Here is a 21,118-nt window from a genome sequence, read left to right as displayed (position 1 = left end):
TGAGTCTAGGGTGCTATAAAACTCTAGATATGGCCCTTAAATGTGCACAATTAGAACTAATGGGCATGTCTGGTATGTTACTTATTCTTTTGAAAAGATGTTTTATAAAAAAAGAAATGGCTGCCAAAACACATGAGGACTTGACCTCTCATGACTTTTTAGACAGCCAGCAAGTCAACCAGATATGGTAGATTCATACTTATGTCACAACTACAGTATGTTGGCAAACAGAAATCACACTGATGGCCACATTACAAACAGCAAACTAGACAGATTAACAGGACACACATATGCAGCAGCTGCTGCACATATTCAGTTTCCCAGATTTGTCCTGGACTTTTCCAGGGCTGAGTTTGCCAATTGTGCATATGAGTCTCATTATGCATGGTTGGGTTTGTTTTTTTTTAATAGACTCCATACTATCTTCTATACCTTGTAAGTTTAAATGATTACGTGCCTTGCTGTCTTCTACTCTACTCTGGGTTTGCAAGATCGATTCAGATACAATACATGGACACGTTCAGATGCTACAAACAATAATTTTATAGTCGAAACTGAGATGGCTTCAATCTGACTAAATTGTCCAGCCTAAAAGCATCATCCAAGATAGCTCAGTCCCTGAGACATAAACTCCACAGTCAAGGCAGATCCCCAGGGGAGGGAGCTATTTTTATATGTCTACGTAAAGGCTACTTCAATACTAATCTATCTGTTCTTCTTATTCTAAATGTCTAGAAACACACAGGGAAAGGGGAATTCAATTTCTGAAACTCAGGTCTCACAGGCACATTCACTTTAACACTCCCCTTTTAGACTTTAGATTCAAGGAAATAAAACCGTGAGTGCAAGTGACATCACCTACCTGTGTTCCCCTAACTGGGTTACAAAAACGTTCCTCCTTCTGTTTTCCAGCTGCTGTGAGTACCTAGGATGATCGTTCCTTGGCACTGCCAGGGACTCCAGGTCACTCATGATGAGCTCGGGAATCTAGCTAGCGACTTTCCCTCCCTGCAATACTTCATGCACAAACCATGTGCGTTGCAGCGTCGTTCTCCTGCTGCAGAAGGGGAAAAGTTTGCAACAGACGTCTAACTACAACAAAGCAATTAGAAGTGCATTGTTTTAACTGCACGAGCGATGCAGAGCAGTCTATTTTAGTAGCAGCTTCAGAACGTGTTGCAAAGCTCCTGCAGAGCTCACGCACAAGAGTCGGGGGAAGGCGGGCGGGCGAGAGTGGGGGGAGGGGGAGAAGAGGGAGGAGGTGAGTTTGCTGTTGCTACAGTTACCTTTCAGTAGCTGGCCTCTTTCGGCGTTCCCCTAGCAACCCTGGGCCGCGTTCTAAAAGAGAACGCGGGACACAGAGGGGATCAGGGCCTCAGTGCAGGGAGAGTGTCTTCGCTGAGGGTGGCTGGCTGGGCTTTGCTTCCCCAGGGAATAACACCGCAGCATAGCTATGCACAGCAATCTCATTAAAACACCCTGTTTTTATTGCAATTGGAAAAGGAAAACACCCCCTCCCCCGCCTGACATCTGCAGTAAAAGAGCCCGGTCCAGATGCACTGAAATAAAGGAAAAATAAAAGCAAGTCCTGAATACTTTAAGGATACAAACATTAAAAATGGAAGTTTGGGGTGACATTTGTTTGAGCTTTTGGAAGCTGTTTGGTTTGCCTAATTCTGTCCTTTCCCCCACAGTTCCCAATTCTTTTGCAGCATATCCCTGTTTAAAACCTCTCAGACTTCTAATGAGTTGATAAATGATACTGGACTAAGAGACTTGGGCACTGAAGTTCCCTTTCCACAGAGCAGGCTGTGGCTGTGCAAGTTTGGGAACCACCCTCGCTCCTGCCCCCACACTGGGATCCCCAAGGAGGCTCAGTCAACATGGTTTGGTTTGGGGTTTGTTTTTTTTTTTGGAGACAGCAGGTGGGGGTCTTTCTGAGATGCTTATAGTGGTTCTAATCTGGATGATGATTTTTGTCAAGAGGACACCTGTACAATTCATACTAGACTGTGTCCCACCAGCTCATGACATCACGACCACACACAACCATAAGCTCATATATTTTGCACAATATCAATCAACCTTTATTGAATTCAAACCGTCAACCTCTGTGGTTAAAGGCTCCATCTCCTATTCCCTTGACCTCCTGCAGGATTCTTTTTTAAATCACGAGGAGCCTGCAATCTATTGTTTTTCTCTTACTAGATCCAGTTGTAGTCCTGATTTTTTTTAAAAGTACAGAAAATGTCACTAGAACATCACATGACTAGTCAGTGTATGTCATTTGTATATTATGTTACTTAAGATTTTAAACATAGTTTACAAAGCCCTTTGGAAGAAGCTGTGAGACTCTCTCTTAAATACTTTCTGGGTCCAAAGACACTGGGCTAGATCTTCAGCTGGGGTAAATGGGAATAGTTGAATTGAAATGAATGGAGATCCGCTCTTTTAAATCAACATAGGAACTGGCCCAATAATTCTGACAAACACTTCTAATGATAAAGGGACACATTCTCTGGTCCACTCCATACACTTTATATCATGTAAGTGTGCATAGTGCAAGTTGACTAAAAGCACCTGGAAATAGATAGTGACAAATTCTACCTGGGCAGGGGAATTCTCCACCAACAGAAAGCTGGCAGAGGTGTCTCCTGGGCCAGTTGCCATCCCAATGTGACTACTCTTCTGCCACTTTAACTTGTGCTGGGCAGCTCAGGATCATGGAACCAACATCCTCCACTGCATCCAAGCAGAACTCAGGTGGGGTGAAAAATCTGTTCCAAGAATCTGGGGGGGGGGGAGGAGATCTAAAAGTAGAAAATACCTATTTCCTTCATTACTTTTGTCACTTTGTTTAGAAAACAAAGTGTCAGTGGTTAGGGGGCTATTCTTATTTTGAGTATTTATGTATGTAGCTTCTAGTTAATCAAAAGGAGACTGTAGTTTTATTTCTATGAATCTTCTATGCACTCTATAGACCAAATTTTGTTCAGTTACTCTAGTGCAACCCCACTAATCTCACAGGAGCTGCACTAATGTAACTGAAAGCAAAATTTGGCCCTAATGGTCTGTAACTCAGGTGTGAAACCCAGCAGTGCTGGACTGATCTTTATTACTGACTGCAAGCACGTGGGATGGGTTAAGGTTACAAAAGGCAATGCTCATATCACATGCCAGGGTTCAGTGTCCTCCAAAGGCTCCAGTGGTTTCTGTTACATCTTTCTGGTTGCTTGTTTTTTTTCTTTTAAAGCAAAAGCAAATAGACATGATTATGAAACATTCCAGCCCACCTAAACACTGAACCAATAACCACAGACATGTTTTTATCCTGATTTAAAATATAGAGGGATTTTCTTTTTATAACAAAAGAGCTTTGGTTCTGATTATACTCTGCAAAATGAAAAACGTGGATAAGGAGGTGCTGCTGTAACATTAGTGGGTCTCTCTGCAGGCTGCCTCACTGAGATATTGTTAGCATATTCATCAGAGTCCTTGTTTGCAGGAAGTGGAGCTTTTTAGGAAGGTTTGTGATTATAAAACATAGCTACACATTTCCTCTACAGATTGAAACAAACCATTCAGTGTTCGACTTCCAAATCATTTTATACATTATGCAATTCGTGTGCAATGTGTGGTAAACTGGCTTAACACCGTAACTCCTCACTTAATGTTGTAGTTATGTTCCTGAAAAATGCGACTCTAAGTGAAACGATGTTAAGCAAATCCAATTTCCCCATAAGAATGAATTTAAATGGGGGGGAGGGCGGTTAGGTTCCAGGGAAATTTTTTTTTGCCATACTGTACAGTATAGTATGATAGTTGGGAGGTGCCCCCACCTTACCCCACACAGCCACAGCCCACTGGCATTGGAGACAATGAGGCAGGCAAGGAGACTGACGGTGCTGTAGGCTAGGAGAAGCACTTTGCGCAGCAGCAGCTTCCCCTACTCTGCAAGCACCAGGGGTGGGGGGCTCAACCCTCGGCCCGCCCACGCCACCCCTTCCCCCAACCCCCCACCCTTAACCCGCCTCTTCTTACCTCCCCTCCTTCCCCCCCCATTTACTCTGCACGCCAAGTCCTCGCTCCTCCCCTCTTCCTCCCCTGCCTCTTGCCTGTGGCAATTGGTTGGCTTGCAGCGTTCAGGAGGCAGGAGGGAGGGGGGAGGAGCGAGGACACGGCACGCAGGCTCCCCCTCCCTCCCCTGTCTCCTTAACACTGCAAGCAGCTGATTGCCGGGGGGCAGGGGAAGGAGGAGGGAGGTGCACTGTGTCCTTGCTCCTCCCCCCTCCCTCCTGCCCCCAGCAATCAGCTGGCTTGCGATGTCCAGGGGGCAGGAGGGAGGAGTGAGGACTCCGAGTGCAGGCTCCCTCCTGCCTCAGCAATCAGCTGGTTTGCAGTGTTCAGAAGGCAGGGGAGGGAGGGGAGCCTGGATGTCGAGTCCTCGCTCCTCCCCCTTCCCTCCTGAATGCCACAAGCCAGCTGATTGCCGTGGGCAGGAGGCGGGGGGAAGAGGGGAAGGCGTTGATCCGTGGGGTCTGCTGGCAGACGGGAGGCATAGGGGAGCAGCTCGGGGGGCTGCCAGCTGTGGACAAAGCATAGCGAAGCACTGCACAACTTTAAATGGAGCATGTTATGTAATTGAGCAGGGACATAAGATCAAAACAACGTTAAGCAAGAGGACGTTAAGTGGGGAGTTACTGTACATGTGATCATGTCTCCCTCTACTGGCTGGCCTCAGCAACTACAACATCTGCTGCTTGTTCACAGCTTCAGGATTCAGCAATGCAGTACGAAGCGGCTTGTGTTTTTTGGTGCTAAAGATCCAAGGTTCAATCCCTGCTAGTGATCGTGAGATGCTTGTTATACTGCAATGGGTTGGTATATATGCAAGAATGAATATCCTAGATGTTTACTACTACGAGAGTTATTCTTGTACACTGTTATCATAGAATCATAGAATATTAGGGTTGGAAGAGACCTCAGGAGGTCATCTAGTCCAATCCCCTGCTCAAAGCATGACCAACCCCAACTAAAGCCAGGGCTTTGTCAAGCTGGGCCTTAAAAACCTCTAAGGATGGAGATTCCACCACCTCCGTAGGTAACCCATTCCAGTGCTTCACCACCCTCCTAGTGAAATAGTGTTTCCTAATATCCAACCTAGACCTCCCCCACTGCAACTTGAGACCATTGCTTCTTGTTCTGTCATCTGCCACCACTGAGAACAGCCTAGCTCCATCCTCTTGAGAACCCCCCTTCAGGGGGTTGAAGGCTGCTATCAAATCCCTCCTCACTCTTCTCTTCTGCAGACTAAATAATCCCAGTTCCCTCAGCCTCTCCTCGTAAGTCATGTGCCCCAGCCCCCTAATCATTTTCGTTGCCCTCTGCTGGACTCTCTCCAATTTGTCCACATCCCTTCTGTAGTGGGGGGGGGGGACCAAAACTGGATGCAATACTTCAGGTGTGGCCTCACCAGTGCTGAATAGAGGGGAATAATCACTTCCCTTGATCTGCTGGCAATGCTCCTACTAATACAGCCCAATATGCTGTTGGCTTTCCTGGCAACAAGTGAACACTGCTGACTCATATCTAGCTTCTCATCCACTGTAATCCCCAGGTCCTTTTCTGCAGAACCGCTGCTTAGCCAGTCGGTCCCCAGCCTGTAGCGGTGCATGGGATTCTTCCTTCCTAAGTGCTCGACTCTGCACTTGTCCTTAGAATCATAAAATCATAGGCCTGGTCTACACTAGGCGTTTATGTCGAAGTTAGCGCCGTTACATCGAATTAACCCTGCACCCGTCCACACCGCGAAGGTATTTAGTTCGACATAGAGGACTCTTTAATTCGACTTCTGTACTCCTCCCCGACGAGGGGAGTAGCGCTAAATTCGACATGGCCATGTCGAATTAGGCTAGGTGTGGATGGAAATCGACGCTAATAGCTCCGGGAGCTATCCCACAGTGCACCACTCTGTTGACGCTCTGGACAGCAGTACGAGCTCGGATGCTCTGAACTGCCACACAGGAAAAGCCCCGGGAAAATTTGAATTTGAATTCCTTTTCCTGTCTGGCCAGTTTTAATCTCATTTCCTGTCTGGACATCGTGGCGAGCTCAGCAGCACTGGCAACGATGCAGAGCTCTCCAGCAGTGATGGCCGTGCAATCTCAGAATAGAAAGAGGGCCCCAGCATGGACTGATCGGGAAGTCTTGGATCTCATCGCTGTGTGGGGCGATGAGTCCGTGCTTTCCGAGCTGCGATCCAAAAGACGGAATGCAAAGATCTACGAGAAGATCTCTAAAGACATGGCAGAGAGAGGATACAGCCGGGATGTAACGCAGTGCCGCGTGAAAATCAAGGAGCTGAGACAAGGCTACCAGAAGACCAAAGAGGCAAACGGACGCTCCGGATCCCATCCCCAGACATCCCGTTTCTACGAGGCACTGCATTCCATCCTCGGTGCGGCCGCCACCACTACCCCACCAGTGACCGTGGACTCTGAGGATGGGATAGTGTCCACGGCTGGATCCTCGGACATGTTAGCGGACGGGGAAGATGAGGAAGGAGATGAGGAGGACGAGGCAGTCGACAGCGCTCACAACGCTGATTTCCCCGACAGCCAGGATCTCTTCATCACCCTTACAGAGATCCCCTACCAACCCTCCCCAGCCGTTACCCCGGACACAGAATCTGGGGAAGGATCAGCCAGTAAGTGTTGTAAAAATCTAAACATTTATTTGTAACAGAACAGGAATATTAACAATTTAAAAAATGGGTTTCTCATGATTAGTTTGATTAGCTTAACGGTTCAGTCATGGGCAGTGCAACTATTGAAAAAAAATCTAGCAATGTCCGGTTTTGCATGATTGTCCTGCCCAAGCCGCTCTACTGGTTAGTCACTGCTACAGCAGCTACAGTAAAATGCGGTCTATATGTCCGGGGATGGAGCAGAAATCCTCCTGTGACATCTCGAGGAAGCTCTCCTGGAGGTAATTGGAAATCCGCTGCATTAGGTTCTTGGGGAGAGCGGCCTTATTGGGTCCTCCGTAGTAGGACACGTTGCCACGCCACGAGACAAGCAAGTACTCTGGAATCATTGCTCTGCACAGCATGGCGGCATACGGCCCTGGTCTTTGCAGGCTTTCCCGGAGCATTCGCTCTTTCTCGCTGTCAGAGATCCTCATGAGGGTGATGTCGCTCATGATGACCTGCTTTGAATGAGGTAGGGGAATGTTAGTGTTGGGACTGCTTTGCCGTTCCTTTACAGAACTGTAACCGCTGGTTTGCAGCCACGCGGTGGAGGCGGGAGAGGGGCAGCCGAAAGGGATCGTTCCCGGGGACAGCCGCGAGGGTGTGGGACAGGAGCAGACTTCCTGCTTGCCGAATTGCTGGCAGCAGGGACCGACATTGATTTCAATGTGAAATGAGGCCATTGCTAATATTAAAGTTTTAAGCTGCCACAAGTCTACGGCTTACCATGTCTGCCTGCAACAGAAATTCCGTTCTCCTGAGAGGCTTCTCAAATGTGCTGTAGAAGACCCCAGGCACTGAATGCGAAGGCCGAGAATTCGACCTTGTGCTGAGTGCGCATGTGATAGGTGCTGTGCATGGTCTTGTTCACAGAGAAAGACTATGTTCTTTGTTCACAACTACATTTATCTTTCTGAGGAATTCACTCCCTTTTTCCCATTCCCACAGCCCCATCTGCGACTGTCTCACAACCTAGCCTGTCATCACACTCCCAGAGGCTAGCGCGGATTAGGCATAAGAAGAAGAGGACACGGGAGGACATGTTCTCGGAGCTTATAGCCTGCTCCAGAGCCCAGGCAGCACAGCAGACCCAGTGGCGGGAGAACTTGACCCGAATGCACCAAGCCAACATGGATCGGGAGGAGAGGTGGCGTCAGGAAGACCAGCAGGCGACTCAAACCCTGCTTGGACTAATGAGGGAGCAAACGGACACGCTCCGGCGCCTTGTGGATGTTCTGCAGGAACGGAGGCAGGAGGACAGAGCCCCGCTGCAGTCCATCTCTAACCGCCCTCCCCCGCCACCAAGTCCCATACTCCCCTCACCCAAAGTGCACAGAAGGAGAGGCGGCAGAGTCCCTGCTAACTCTCACTCCACCCCTGCAGAGAGCTCGAGCAGCAGAAGGCTCTCATTCCCCAAAATTTGACAAGTTCTTTCCTTCCCGCCTGACACAAGCCCCCGTCCAAGTTTCACTTTCCCAGTTCCATGTTTGGTTGATAATAAAAAATACGTTTCTGTTAACTACTGTTTCCATCATGTTCTTTTGGAGGAGGGGGGAATAGGGGGTTGGTAATTCGACAGGACAGTCACCTTTGGCAGGGTATATAGTCGGGGGCAGGCACAGCAGCAGGGCACATACATAGAGCAGTGATGCAGTGACTAGTTACCCTGGTTAGTCTGGGAGGTTGTTTTCATGTTATGTGGTGGGGGGTGGGTTGCTCTGTGACTTTGTGGCAGGGGAGGGCAGTTACAGATCTTAAGCGGCGGTCCTTAGGCAGGATCACAGAGCCACACAGCAGGGGATCTGTAACCGTCCTCCCCCTGCCACAAAGTCACATAGACCCCCCCATACACACAGTCCCTATCAGGAGGGGTGACAGGCTCCGTTGAAACAACCATCCCACCACAGCGGAGCCTGTCAATCCTTGAGTTTAGAAGCTGCATTCGCGCCACTACAGTACACCCGCTCCGCACCACAGTCTGCGTCCCAGTTTTAAAAAATTCCCGCGAATACAGTATTAAAGAAAACGGTGTGCTTTAACAAAGTAGAACTATTTTTATTTTGAAACGTGTGTTGGAAGTGGGGTGAAGGGGGTATGTAACTGGATAGGATAGTCAACATTAACTGGGTAAAGAAACGGGGGCAGGTTTAGCTTCTCAATACACAAACTTTAAAGTCACAGGTTACCCTGCTCACTCAGGAACTTTGCTTTCAAAGCCTTCCGGATGCACAGCGCTTCCCGCTGGTCTCTTCTAATCGCCCGGCTGTCTGGCTGTGAGTAATCAGCAGCCAGGCTATTTTCCTCAACCTCCCACCCCGCCATAAAGGTCTCCCCCTTGCTCTCACAGAGATTGTGGAGCACACAGCAAGCTGCAATAACAATGGGGATATTGGTTTCGCTGAGATCACAGCGAGTCAGTAAGCTTCTCCATCTCCCCTTGAGACGTCCAAAAGCACACTCCACCACCATTCTGCACTTGCTCAGCCGGTAGTTGAAGAGTTCTTTTTCAGTGTCCAGGGCGCCAGTATAGGGCTTCATGAGCCAGGGCATTAGCGGGTAGGCTGGGTCCCCGAGGATGACTATAGGCATCTCCACATCCCCAAGAGTTATTTTGTGGTCCGGGAAGTAAATACCTTGCTGCAGCCGTCTAAACAGACCAGAGTTCCTGAAAACACGAGCGTCATGAACCTTGCCCGGCCATCCCACGTAGATGTTGGTAAAACGTCCCCTGTGGTCCACCAGTGCTTGCAGCACCATGGAAAAGTAGCCCTTTCTGTTAATGTACTGGCTGGCCTGGTGTTCCGGTGCCAGGATAGGGATGTGAGTTCCATCTATGGCCCCACCGCAGTTTGGGAATCCCATCGCTGCGAAGCCATCTATGATCGCCTCCACGTTTCCCAGGGTCACTACCTTTGGCAGCAGTACATCAACGATTGCCTTGGCTACTTGCATCACAACAACCCCCACGGTAGATTTGCCCACCCCAAACTGGTTCGCGACTGACCGGTAGCTGTCTGGCGTTGCAAGCTTCCACAGGGCTATGGCCACTCGCTTCTGGACAGTCAGGGCTGCTCGCATCCGGGTGTCATTGCGCTTCAGGGCAGGGGACAGCAACTCACAAAGTTCCAGGAAAGTTCCCTTCCGCATGCGAAAGTTTCGCAGCCACTGGGATTCATCCCAGACCTGCAGCACTATGCGGTCCCACCACTCAGTGCTTGTTTCCCGTGCCCAGAATCTCCTTTCGACGGCATCAACATGACCCATTGCCACCGTGATGTTCTCGGCGCTGGGTCCCCTGCTTTCTGAGAGGTCTGTGCTACTCTCAGACTTCAGGACATCACCGCATTGACGTAGCCTCCTCGCCTGACTTTTCTGCATCTGCCTCAGGGAAAGGTGTATGATAAGTTGCGAGGCGTTGAGAGCGGCCACAACTGCAGTGATGGTTGCAGCAGGCTCCATGCTCGCAGTGCTGTGGCGTCCGCGCTGTCACTGACTAGAAAAGTGCGCGAACTGATTTCCCGCCGGCGCTTTCAGGGAGGGAGGGCGGGAGTGATGGACGGATGACGACAGTTACCCAAAAGCACCCTGGACACATTTTTTTTACCCAGAAGGCATTTGCGGCTCCACCCAGAATTCCAATGGGCAGCGGGGACTCCGGGAACTGTGGGATAGCTGACCACAGTGCACCACTTCCAATGTCGACGCTTTCCCCGTTAGTGTGGACTCACAAAGTCGAATTACTGTCCTTAGTGTGGACACACATGTTCGACTTTGCAATATCGATTCCAAAAATTCGATTTAAGTAAAATCGAACTACTCTCGTAGTGTAGACAAGGCCATAGAATATCAAGGTTGGAAGGGACCTCAGGAGGTCATCTAATCGAACCCCCTGCTCAAAGCAGGACCAATCCCCAATTAAATCATCCCAGCCAGGGCTTTGTCAAGCCTGACCTTAAAAACCTCTAAGGTTGTTGTTAAACCTCATCAGATTTCTTTTGGCCCAATCCTCCAATTTGTCTAGGTCACTCTGGACCCTATCCCTATCCTCCAGCATATCCATCTCTCCCCCCAGCTTAGTGTCATCTGTGAACTTGCTGAGGGCGCAATTCTTTATTAATGATATGGATGATGGAATGATGTTGAACAAAACCGGCCCCAGGACTGACCCTGGGGCACTCCGCTTGATACTGGCTGCCAACTAGACATCGAGCCGTTGATCACTACCTGTTGAGCTTGACAATCTAGCCAGTTTTCTATCCACCTTATAGTGCATTCATCCAATCCATACTTCTTTAACTTGCTGGCAAGAATACTCTGGGAGACCATATCAAAAGCTTTGCTGAAGTCAAGATATATCACATCCACCACTTTCCCCATATCCACAAAGCCAGTTATCTCATCATAGAAGGCAATCAGGTGGGTCAGGCATGACTTGCCCTTGATGAATCCATGTGGACTGTTCCTGATCACTTTCCTCTCCTCCAAGTGCTTCAAAATGGATTCCTTGAGAACCTGCTCCATGATTTTGCTGGGGACTGACATGAGGCTGACCGGTTTGTAATTCCCTGGGTTCTCTTTTCCCATTTTTAAAGATGGGCACTATATTTGCCTTTTTCCAATCGTCTGGGACCTCCCCCGATCACCACAAATTTTCAAAGATAATGGCCAATGGTTCTGCAATCACATCATCCAACTCCCTCAGCACCCTCGGATGCATTGCATCTGACTCCATGGACTTGTGCATGTCCAGCTTTTCTAAATAGTCCTTACCCTGTTCTTTCACCACAGAGGGCTGGTCACCTCCTCCCCATACTATGCTGCCCAGTGCAGCAGTCTGGGAGCTGACCTTGTCTGTGAAGACCGAGACAAAAAAAAAAGCACTGAGTATTTCAGCTTTTTCTACATCATCTGTCACTATGTGGCCTCCCCCATTCAGTAAGGGTCCCACACTTTCCCTGACCTTCTTCTTGTTGCTAACATACCTGTAAAAACCCTTCTTGTTACCCTTCACATCCCTTGCTAGCTGCAGCTCCAATTGGTCCTTGGCCTTCCTGATTACACCCCTGCATGCTCTAGAAATATTTTTATACTCCTCCCTAGTCATCTGTCCAAATTTCCACTTCTTGTAAGCTTCCTTTTTGAATTTAAGCTCAAAGATTTCACTGTTAAACCAAGCTGGTTGCCTGCCATACCTGCTATTCTTTCTGCACATCAGGATGGACTATGCATAGACTATAATGCCTGGACTATGCATCTAATGCATAGACTATGGAACTCATTACTGCAGGATGTCATAAAGACCAAGAATTTAGCAAGATTCAAAAAGGGACTGTACATTGAAATGGATAATGAGAATATCCAGAAGTAAATACTAAAAAAGTTTTAGAAGGTTTATAAAACCTCATGTTTCAGGACTTAAGCCAATCTCTAAATCAGAGGTCGGCAGTCTTTGGCCCGCGGCCCATCAGGGTAATCTGAAGGCAGGTCGCGAGACATTTTGTTTACGTTGACTGTCTGCAGGCACTGCCCCCCACAGCTCCCAGGGGCTGCACTTCACCGTTCCCGGCCAATGGGAGCTGCAGGAAGCGGCAGTCCGCATGTCCCCGCAGCCCGCCACTTCCCATAGCGCCCATTGGCCAAGTACGGCGAACTGCTGCGGGGGGCAGTGCCTGCGGACAGTCAACATAAACAAAATGTCTCGCAGCCCGCCTTCAGATTACCCTGATGGGCCGCGTGTCGAAGGTTGCCAACCCCTGTTCTAAATATTAGGTTAAAGAGGAGACATTCTCGGGGTAGGGGGATCATGTTTATCCCACATCTGCTAATGTGTGGTTTCTTCCAACTTCCTCTGAAGCATCTGCTGTTGGCCAGCATCAGAGACAGGATACTGGACTAAATGGACCTTAGGTTTGATCCAATCTGGCAATTCTTATGTAACTGAAAAACAGGTAATTAAACTAGGCAAGAGCTTAATCCATACATACACATACATTTTCATACACACACAATGCAAACATGACTAAAGTACTTAAGTTAAACAAAAATAAAAGCCATTTTTGTATGATTTAAGTGCTCATGAAAGGTGCTGTCCTGACAGCCCCCAAAAGCAAAGTCTTCTAGTATCTATAAAACAGGCACCGCATGGACAATATAAACATCCCCACAGTGACATGGTAACGTGCTTCAGGTCTGACCTTGAAGGATCCACTCTACATATGAGGCAGGCTTTTCTGCTGAGATCTCCCAAAAGAGTCCAATTTGTGCAGTTGTGATGGTTTTTGTGATGTGAGCATCTATCCATTGCTACCTAGATTGGGACCTCCACACTTATCTCTGGTAGGCTACTGTGCAGCTTTCAGATGGCAGCCACTTCTAATCAGTGCTGGGCGGGATTTGGCCTGAGAACCTAGAGAGTCCCTATATCCAGTTTCTAATCCCTTGAAACAAAAACCTTTCCTTTCTCAGCAGCCACGTGGAAGTTACTAAATTCCACACACTACGTCACCACATTCTCTGATGTTCTTATAGCACCTCATACTCTCTGCTGCTTATACCCATAATATGTCCCAAGCATCCACCATCCAGAAGCACTATTAGATGCGGAGCTTAGGCTCATATATAGATACCACTGTGATGGGTGCCTTGGAAATACCTGGAGTAAACAGATGTACTGGGACCACTTCATACACTACTGAAACTGAGCCTTCTTTGGGACAGATCATAGCAGCCATTCTTTACCAACTATGCTGTAGAACACAACTGGGTTTTAGTTAGTGAAGAAAAATGCATGTATCACACACTGCAGAGGGAATGTTGGCAAGCAGAATTTATTCACCCACATTGTTTATCCCTAGTCCTGCAAAAGTGCCACGGGCTGCTTAATGGCCACAAGTGGCCAGGGATTTCAGCTTTCTTCTAAAGATCGTGGGGCAGATCCTCAGCCAGTGTCAATTTCAATGAAACCAAGACAATTTACACCTGCTGCGGCTCTACCCCAGTACTTCTAGGAGCAAAGGGACCCTCAGCATGAAGCAGGGCCATTGACTAAATATGGACTTAGAAGGAACAGTTTTTAAGTACCAAGATGATAGGAGTAGGTGCCTTAAAAATACCACAAATGGATAGATGGATGGTGGATGATAGAAGTGTGTCACCCATACTACTGTCTGTGGCATCTATGGTTGTCTATCCAATGCCAGAAGAAGAAGTCTTGACCTTGCTTACCTCATGTGTTCGGACAAGACACCATGGTCTGTCGGCAGCTCAAATGGAAAAACACCCTGAGCTTATTAAAATATTAAGAGTATGACACAGGTCAAGACATTTCAGATGAGGGTTGATACTTCAGCATTAGTGTATGATTTTGTGCTTGTTTTACTGTTGTCCATAACATGGTTTGGGTACTTTTGCCATTTGTGCAACAATCTTTTCTATATTTGAGTTTTCCCTGGAGGGCTAAGAGGACTCTAAATACAACTAAAACAAAGCTGGGAGCCAGTTGTAAATGTATTTGGGGAGCAGATTCTACTACCTTCAGTCATACCGAGTAGTACCTTACTCCACAGCTAGTCATGCTGAAATTAAGGGAACCACATGTGCAGTAATCTGCTATACAGTATGAGCAAGGGTGGAAGAATCTGGCTATTTATAGAATAGGGATAGGAATTAAACTAAGTCAAATTAAGGCCACTTGAATTCTGTATGAGGGTGTTCACACATGGATTTAATACAGTTTAACTAACCCATTTCAAGAAAAATTAATCCAGATTAACTAAAGGTATGAATTTGATGTCCCTGGGTAGGCAAGCACTCAAACAGTTCCCCTGCTGGCACCTTTTCCCTACCCAGTCATTCCACCGGTAGGTTTGGAGAGGTCAGCTGGCCGGCAGGCTTCTCTAGGAGCTCCTCTTTTCAAATGAGCTCTGGTAGCCTTTTGTCAAGTCCAGGTGCTCATTAGTCAATCACCAGGGTAGTTACTTAGAGGTGGCTGAGATGGGCCCATTGTCTTTGAGCAAGCCCATCTCCCCTTAAAGGGACCATGCCCCACTGTGACAATACGAATATGTTTAAAAGAGTCCACCTGCTTCTAAATAAATGACTATGGAACGATATTTAGTATTTATCTAAATAGGGAGAATGAATTAATATAGGAAAGAAAAGGGGGGAGGTTATGTTTTCTCAAGTTTATTGATCAGTCTTGTCCCCTTGCATATTTGTGTCTCATTATTGTACCGTCTGTTGATCATTGCAGTGGATAAAATCCAGGAGCCTGCCAAATTACGAGGTAAGCATACAGTTATTTTTAACTAAGTTAAACTTTACTCGTTCCATGGCACGTTGTGCAACAGACATACATTGGTGTCAGATGACATTCTGTCCAGACACTTACGCTAAATTTAACTCCGAGAGATATAGGGCAAACAATTAAATGTCAGCCCTGCAAAACAAACTTGTTGCATTATGATTTGCATTTAGGAGAGAAACAAAATCCTTCTTACCGTCTCATCCATAAACAAAGCAGTTGGTGCAGGATGTCTAAGCTTTCTCAGTGGTTGTAATAGTAGACTTCATTTGGACTGGACTTTAAATGATGAAATTAGACACATTTTAATTTGACTGTACAGCAATGAGTAAATAGAGATGACAGTGCATTGTCCTTTAGCATATGCTGTTCTATTCCTTTTACAGCTCTCCTCACCATAGTACAAGAGTGCCTTCCAGAAGTGCATTAAGTGACATGACTACACATCTGTCCTGCATGGTTCTCTTTTCTTCTCTCCATATTATACATACAGAGGGCCCAGTTCTGCCCTCAATAAGGCCCCTATCCAGCAATGCCCTTAAGCATATGCTTAATCTGAGCATGTGAGTAGTTCCAATTGAATTCCATGAAGCTACTCACATTCTTACGGTAAGCACATGCTTATCAGCTTTGCTGGATTGTGACTTTTGGTGGAGGCCTCTCCTATTGATTTCAGCAAGAATTTTTTCTGACCCTTAAGAATTTTAAAAAAAGTAGATCTGGTATGCAGCAGACCTATTTTCATGTCATTGAAGAAAGGGGAAGGCAAGATTGACAGTAAAAAGTCACACATAGTCCTACTACACACAGTGAATGGAACAGTTGAAAACAGTACTTCCAAATCACAGCCCTAAAGAATGAGCTTTCTGTAGAATTTTTAAAACTAGTCTATAGAATTCTAGAGCAGTGGTATTGTTATACTCATGGCCTATAAACAGAGAAAGTAAATAACATCAAATACTCTTGCTGGAAGGTTGCAATGTAAAACTAATTCATTTCTTAGAATCCAGAACACCACCACACAGTAACCAAAAATAGAGAGAGACAAAACAGGCTGCTCTTTAAGGCAGAAAGGCAAAGTTCAACCCACCTTTTTCTGAATTGGTTCTTTCCTGACTGAGAGACCCAGATCACACGCTTCACTTTCACAATGGAGAACTCGCCCACACTCTTAAAGTGATAGCTTGCAATTCCAACAGTTTTCAATATACCACAGGTGTGATTCTCTATTAAATTCTACAGGTTGAGTTAAAAAGACTACTGAAAGGATCACTTTTTGACCTGCCTCCAGGTAGGTATAAATATCTCCTTATAAGATCAAAGGTACCCCTACATTTTGGTTCTCAGGACTTCTGAAAACTGACTCTGTAGGGTCTGCTGCCTTATCCTTTGGGCAAACGTCCTATAAAAATTAATAGAGAGCAGACCAACAGAGTTCTATAGAAATTCTAAGGGTACCATAGAAATATCTCAACTATAAAATTTAGTAGAGACTGATACCCTTTCTGTCAGACTTTAAACTAGCCTATGGAGTTTAATAGAGAAGCATGTTCCTACTATAGCTTTCTGTAGACTGGTTTAAAAATTCAATCGAAAAATCATTCTGTAGGATCTCCCCATTAGGACAGTGATTCAGAAACAGTGGCTTTGGCCATTATGTTCACTGTATGTAGTAGAATGATGTGGAACATATGGTCATTCTTGCCCTCATCCTTCCCTCTAATAATGGGTCTGCAGCAAAGGTGATCTATTTTCTTCTGTTTCTGAAAGGTCAAGGAAAAGAACAAACCTTTCACTAGAACTCCTGCTAAATCTCATTATAAAATATAAATGATAATTGCCCAACAAAGAATAGTGGAAAGGTGATGTTTACCCACGTAAAAGGAACATGTCTTTGTTTACATAGTCATGGCGGTTTTATTCATTGTGCATTATGATTACATATTCTCCTGTACTTTAGTCCCTTTCCATTTTGAGTCTGTGTACTTGACCTTATGATGATATTTGCAGAGAGAGGCTGAGACTGTAATAACTGCAGATTCCTCCAAGGTTTATTGGCTGTCAAGTCCAGCTTGAGTCAGCAAGCAGCTAAAATGGTGCTGAAGAGCTTATATATTTGTTGTTCCCCTTGGTGCTAATATGCTATCTCCAAAGTAGTGAGGACTCCCTCCAGACTGTAACTGAGATGCAGAAAGAAGTCCCTACACTCGGCCACTATGCTGAACCACTGAGCCAGTAGGCTCTAAGTCACACTAATATAAATTAGAAGCCATTCCATTCAAATTATAGGACATACACCGATTTCACATTAAAGTGAGAGGAAACTCGAGTCTTAAGACTAATATAGTCTGAGAAACCTTCTTTTTTGGGGGAACAAAAAGCAGATTCAGCAACACCAACGCATTTTGCAAATTCATGGCAATTTCACCAAATTGCTTCTGTTGAAAAATATTTCTGAAAAAAAATCAAAACATTTCATGTTGACATTTTGGAAATAAAACATTTGTTTTTTCATTCAAAATGACTGTTTTTCAAAAAAAAATGTAGCAACAAATCAAAAATGGTTTACATCAAAATGAAACATTTCTGTTTTGTCAATATAAAACATTTCATTCAACCAGAAATGAATATTTTTTTCAATTTTTTTTGGAATTGCCAGTGAACTGAAAAATCACCAGCTCTAATTCTGAGTTGATTGGAGGAATTGGTGCGGTTGGAAGGACTTTGCAGCATCAGGGCCTTAGATAGCAGTGCCACCAAGAAATAATATATGCTGTAAACATCACACCTTAGTGATTACCCACACCTTGGCATATTTGATATCACACATTTTTTATTAGTGTCATAGAATTTCAGGCCATAAAGGACCACCAGATCCTTTAGTCTGACCTCCTGTACATCACAGCTACCAACACCACCCAGTACCCACACACTGTGTGTGTAAGAATGGTTTGTTCAACAGCAATGGAAGCCAGGAACTCCTGAGTTCTAATCCTAGCTCTAACACTGATTCCTTCTGTGGCTCTGCCCTTTACATGTTTCTCCTCTTTCACAATTGCACTTCAGTGTACAGTATTGTATTGGTTGGCATTTTTTGCTACTATAACTCTAAATGTGAAAATTGAAATGTGTGGTGTAAACACACATGTTTTTAAATAAAGAATTTGGTTACAAGGTGTGTAAGTGATGAGGAATCAAATAGAAGGCAGGTATTTGCCAGATGGTATAAAATAAAAAGCCATCTAAAACAAAATGTAGGTCTATTGAAAATCATTTGCTTTTTCTTTGAAAGGGATCAGGGTTGGTGGGTGAGTGTGGGGTAGGAGAGATGCATTGGAGTTTGCTGGTTATCTCTGAGAGTGTGATGGTAGTGAAATACTGCAGGCACACCAAATATCAATCAATAGTGGAATCCCACTCCCCATTGAAACCAATGGGAGTTGTGACATTGACATCAATGGGAGCAGGAATTGGCACCAGATTTTGATAAAGATGTTTGTAAAATATGAGAATGCATGTATTACACATATTTGCCTCAATGAACAACACCCATAATGCACTGCACCTAAAGACTAAGCCAAAGCTTAGAAGAGCTCCATGTTACCTATGAACGGTGTCACGCTCCAGGTAACCAGTAGAATATCACCGTGGACTATGGCTGAGAAGGTATGTAGTAAATGCTGTGATTAAATCTGCCATAAGAAATTCAGGTCAGGCAGAAAACCTAATTAAACAGCAGCTCTGCAAATGCATAATGTAAGAGATCCCATTATCTGGATCTTCTTGCATCTCATATTCCCTGTGACTTTTCAGTGCCCACTTTCTGCATTTGCTAGAGAACTACCATGTCTGAATGGCCGGCTGAAATGAAGTGGTTAGGTTGGAATTACAGTATCCATCAGGGACAGTTAGTCTGTTGCATCTATTCAATAACGTTCTTGCTTTCTCGATGGTGCCTGAATTCACCTGATCCAAACTCTTAAGTGTAGCAGAGTTTAGGCACCATTAATACCATTCCACTACTGCAAGGACAGCGTACATGATGTGTTCATACTCATTTGCACATGAAGATTTCTAATCATGCGACAGCAAAAATATTTCTATTTGCTGACTTTATACATAGAATCAGTTGAAAAAAAATGCTTTTCAGTCTCACTGGCTTGCATGCACGAATTTGGTTTCTGCACCAGTCTTAGCTGCATCCACAATAGTGGATCCTGATGAGAAACAAGGCCTCAGGGAACTGAAGAGCCGATTAGTTAAAACAAGGGGAAGGCGAGCTTGCAAGCAAATCTGAAGTTGAAGCAAAGGTTAAAGTGGCATTTAGAAACACTGCTGGCTACTTTTGAGGAAGAAAGAAAAGGAACCTGCTTTTTTTATTTACCAAGTTTTCACACGGTCTCCTCTCTTCCTCTTTCCTCAAACTCAGCTCCCCCTTTATGCACCCCATTCATGAGACCCTAATCCACTTCCCATAGCTAGCATGAGCTGGCTTATGATATTGTGTAAAGAGAAAACAAACAGATATTAACGTGCAGCATCCGAGTCTGAAAGCATTCCCAGAAAATGACATCGCTTTGTGTATTTATTTTTCCTGGTGACATTTTGTAATCTCTTGGAATTAAGTATTAAATTAAGATGCACAACTGGATGTGTCTTTGGGAAAAGTATTAACACATTTTCTACAATCATGATTATTACTATGCTTTGAATGTGTTGTAGCAGACTTACAGCTTTGCTTTATTGAAAAATAAATAAATAAAATGTATTTCATACTTCAGCAACTAATACTTCGAACTTCCAGAGGAGCTTCTTCCAAGGATACAAAAACAGTTTTCCCTCAGGTAAATAGTCCTATTGGCTTCACATCAGTGAGATGTCAGGACTGAGCTCTAGACACCCTTATGAGGTAAGTAAGAGCCATTATTTCCATTTTGCAAGTGGGGAAACTGAGACAGAGAACTTAAGTGGCTGCACAAGGCTTTAAAGAGAGTCAGTGGTATCTGGGAATAGAATCCAGATCTCTTGCTGCCCAGGCCTGCGCTTTAATTATAAAATCATGCTTCATTATAGGAAAACTCTCAGGAACTACCATACCAGATCAAACAATGGTCCACATACTCCAGTATCCTGCGCTCAGCAATCAACTGTACTGGATGCTTTTAAGGAAAGCAACAGAGGGTCCTGTGGCACCTTTGAGACTAACAGAAGTACTGGGAGCATAAGCTTTCGTGGGTAAGAACCTCACTTCTTCAGATGCATCTGAAGAAGTGAGGTTCTTACCCACGAAAGCTTATGCTCCCAGTACTTCTGTTAGTCTCAAAGGTGCCACAGGACCCTCTGTTGCTTTTTACAGATTCAGACTAACACGGCTACCCCTCTGATACTTAAGGAAAGCAAATACCCTTTATACAACTGTGAATATCTGCACAGTTCTCTCATTTATGAATATTTATCCAGGATGCAAAACGAGGACTCCTATTTTGTGTACAGGGTGGTTCTAGTGATAACAGGAAAGGCCACTGCTGACAAACTGCAGCAAAATTGCATTACTCAATGTATGCTGGTCAATGGAGCCTAACAGGAAGACCTAAATGCTACATTAAAAAATAACCTACATTCTTACATACTATTAGACATATTTACAAAGCCATTGTTCCTACCACTGTTCTGCAAGAGGGTTCTTTCAGAAAGTTCTAACAGCTGCCAGTTTTGGACCCTCTCTTGGGCAATGGAGCTATGAGTCCCACTGCCCTGTCCCTCATGAACCCACCTGGGAGGAAGCTAAGTGTTCTTTCCAATAGTGCCATTGGCCGACAAGCTCCACAGGTCCCCTGGGATCTGTATGGATCAAAGGGAATCAGTGGCAGTTCATAACCAGCTGTTGAGAGGCCCTGTACCTCTGCACCAGCTCTGTATCCCTTGTGGGTCATCCTTCCTGCATTCCAAGGCAGCACAGCTCTGATGGGGGATGATACATGTCCTACCCTGCCTTGCTCCACTTCTATCCCCTTTCCCACTGCCTCACCCCTTGCAGATCCCAGGACCCACAGTGCATCCTCCACAAG

At 45.5% G+C, this 21,118-nt stretch overlaps 1 protein-coding gene across 4 annotated transcripts in view; it reads right to left on the bottom strand.

Annotated features, from left to right (window-relative positions):
- The window catches only part of CCDC197 (coiled-coil domain containing 197), a 47,172-nt gene that overhangs the window by 20,322 nt on the left and 5,732 nt on the right, over positions 1-21,118 (bottom strand). For 2 of the 4 annotated variants that reach the window (XM_054026329.1, XM_054026330.1), the window contains one exon: positions 863-1,057. In XM_054026329.1, the coding sequence (XP_053882304.1) occupies positions 863-972 (110 nt within the window). In that variant the 5' untranslated portion in view covers positions 973-1,057. Of the gene's footprint in view, positions 1-862; positions 1,214-15,246; positions 15,330-21,118 lie in introns of those variants that run through there. The other 2 variants (XM_054026328.1, XM_054026332.1) reach the window with 2 other exon arrangements.

This window comes from Malaclemys terrapin, chromosome 4 (assembly GCF_027887155.1).
Source record: "Malaclemys terrapin pileata isolate rMalTer1 chromosome 4, rMalTer1.hap1, whole genome shotgun sequence".
NCBI lineage: Eukaryota > Metazoa > Chordata > Testudines > Emydidae > Malaclemys > Malaclemys terrapin.
This window is presented reverse-complemented; position numbering and strand designations above follow the sequence as displayed.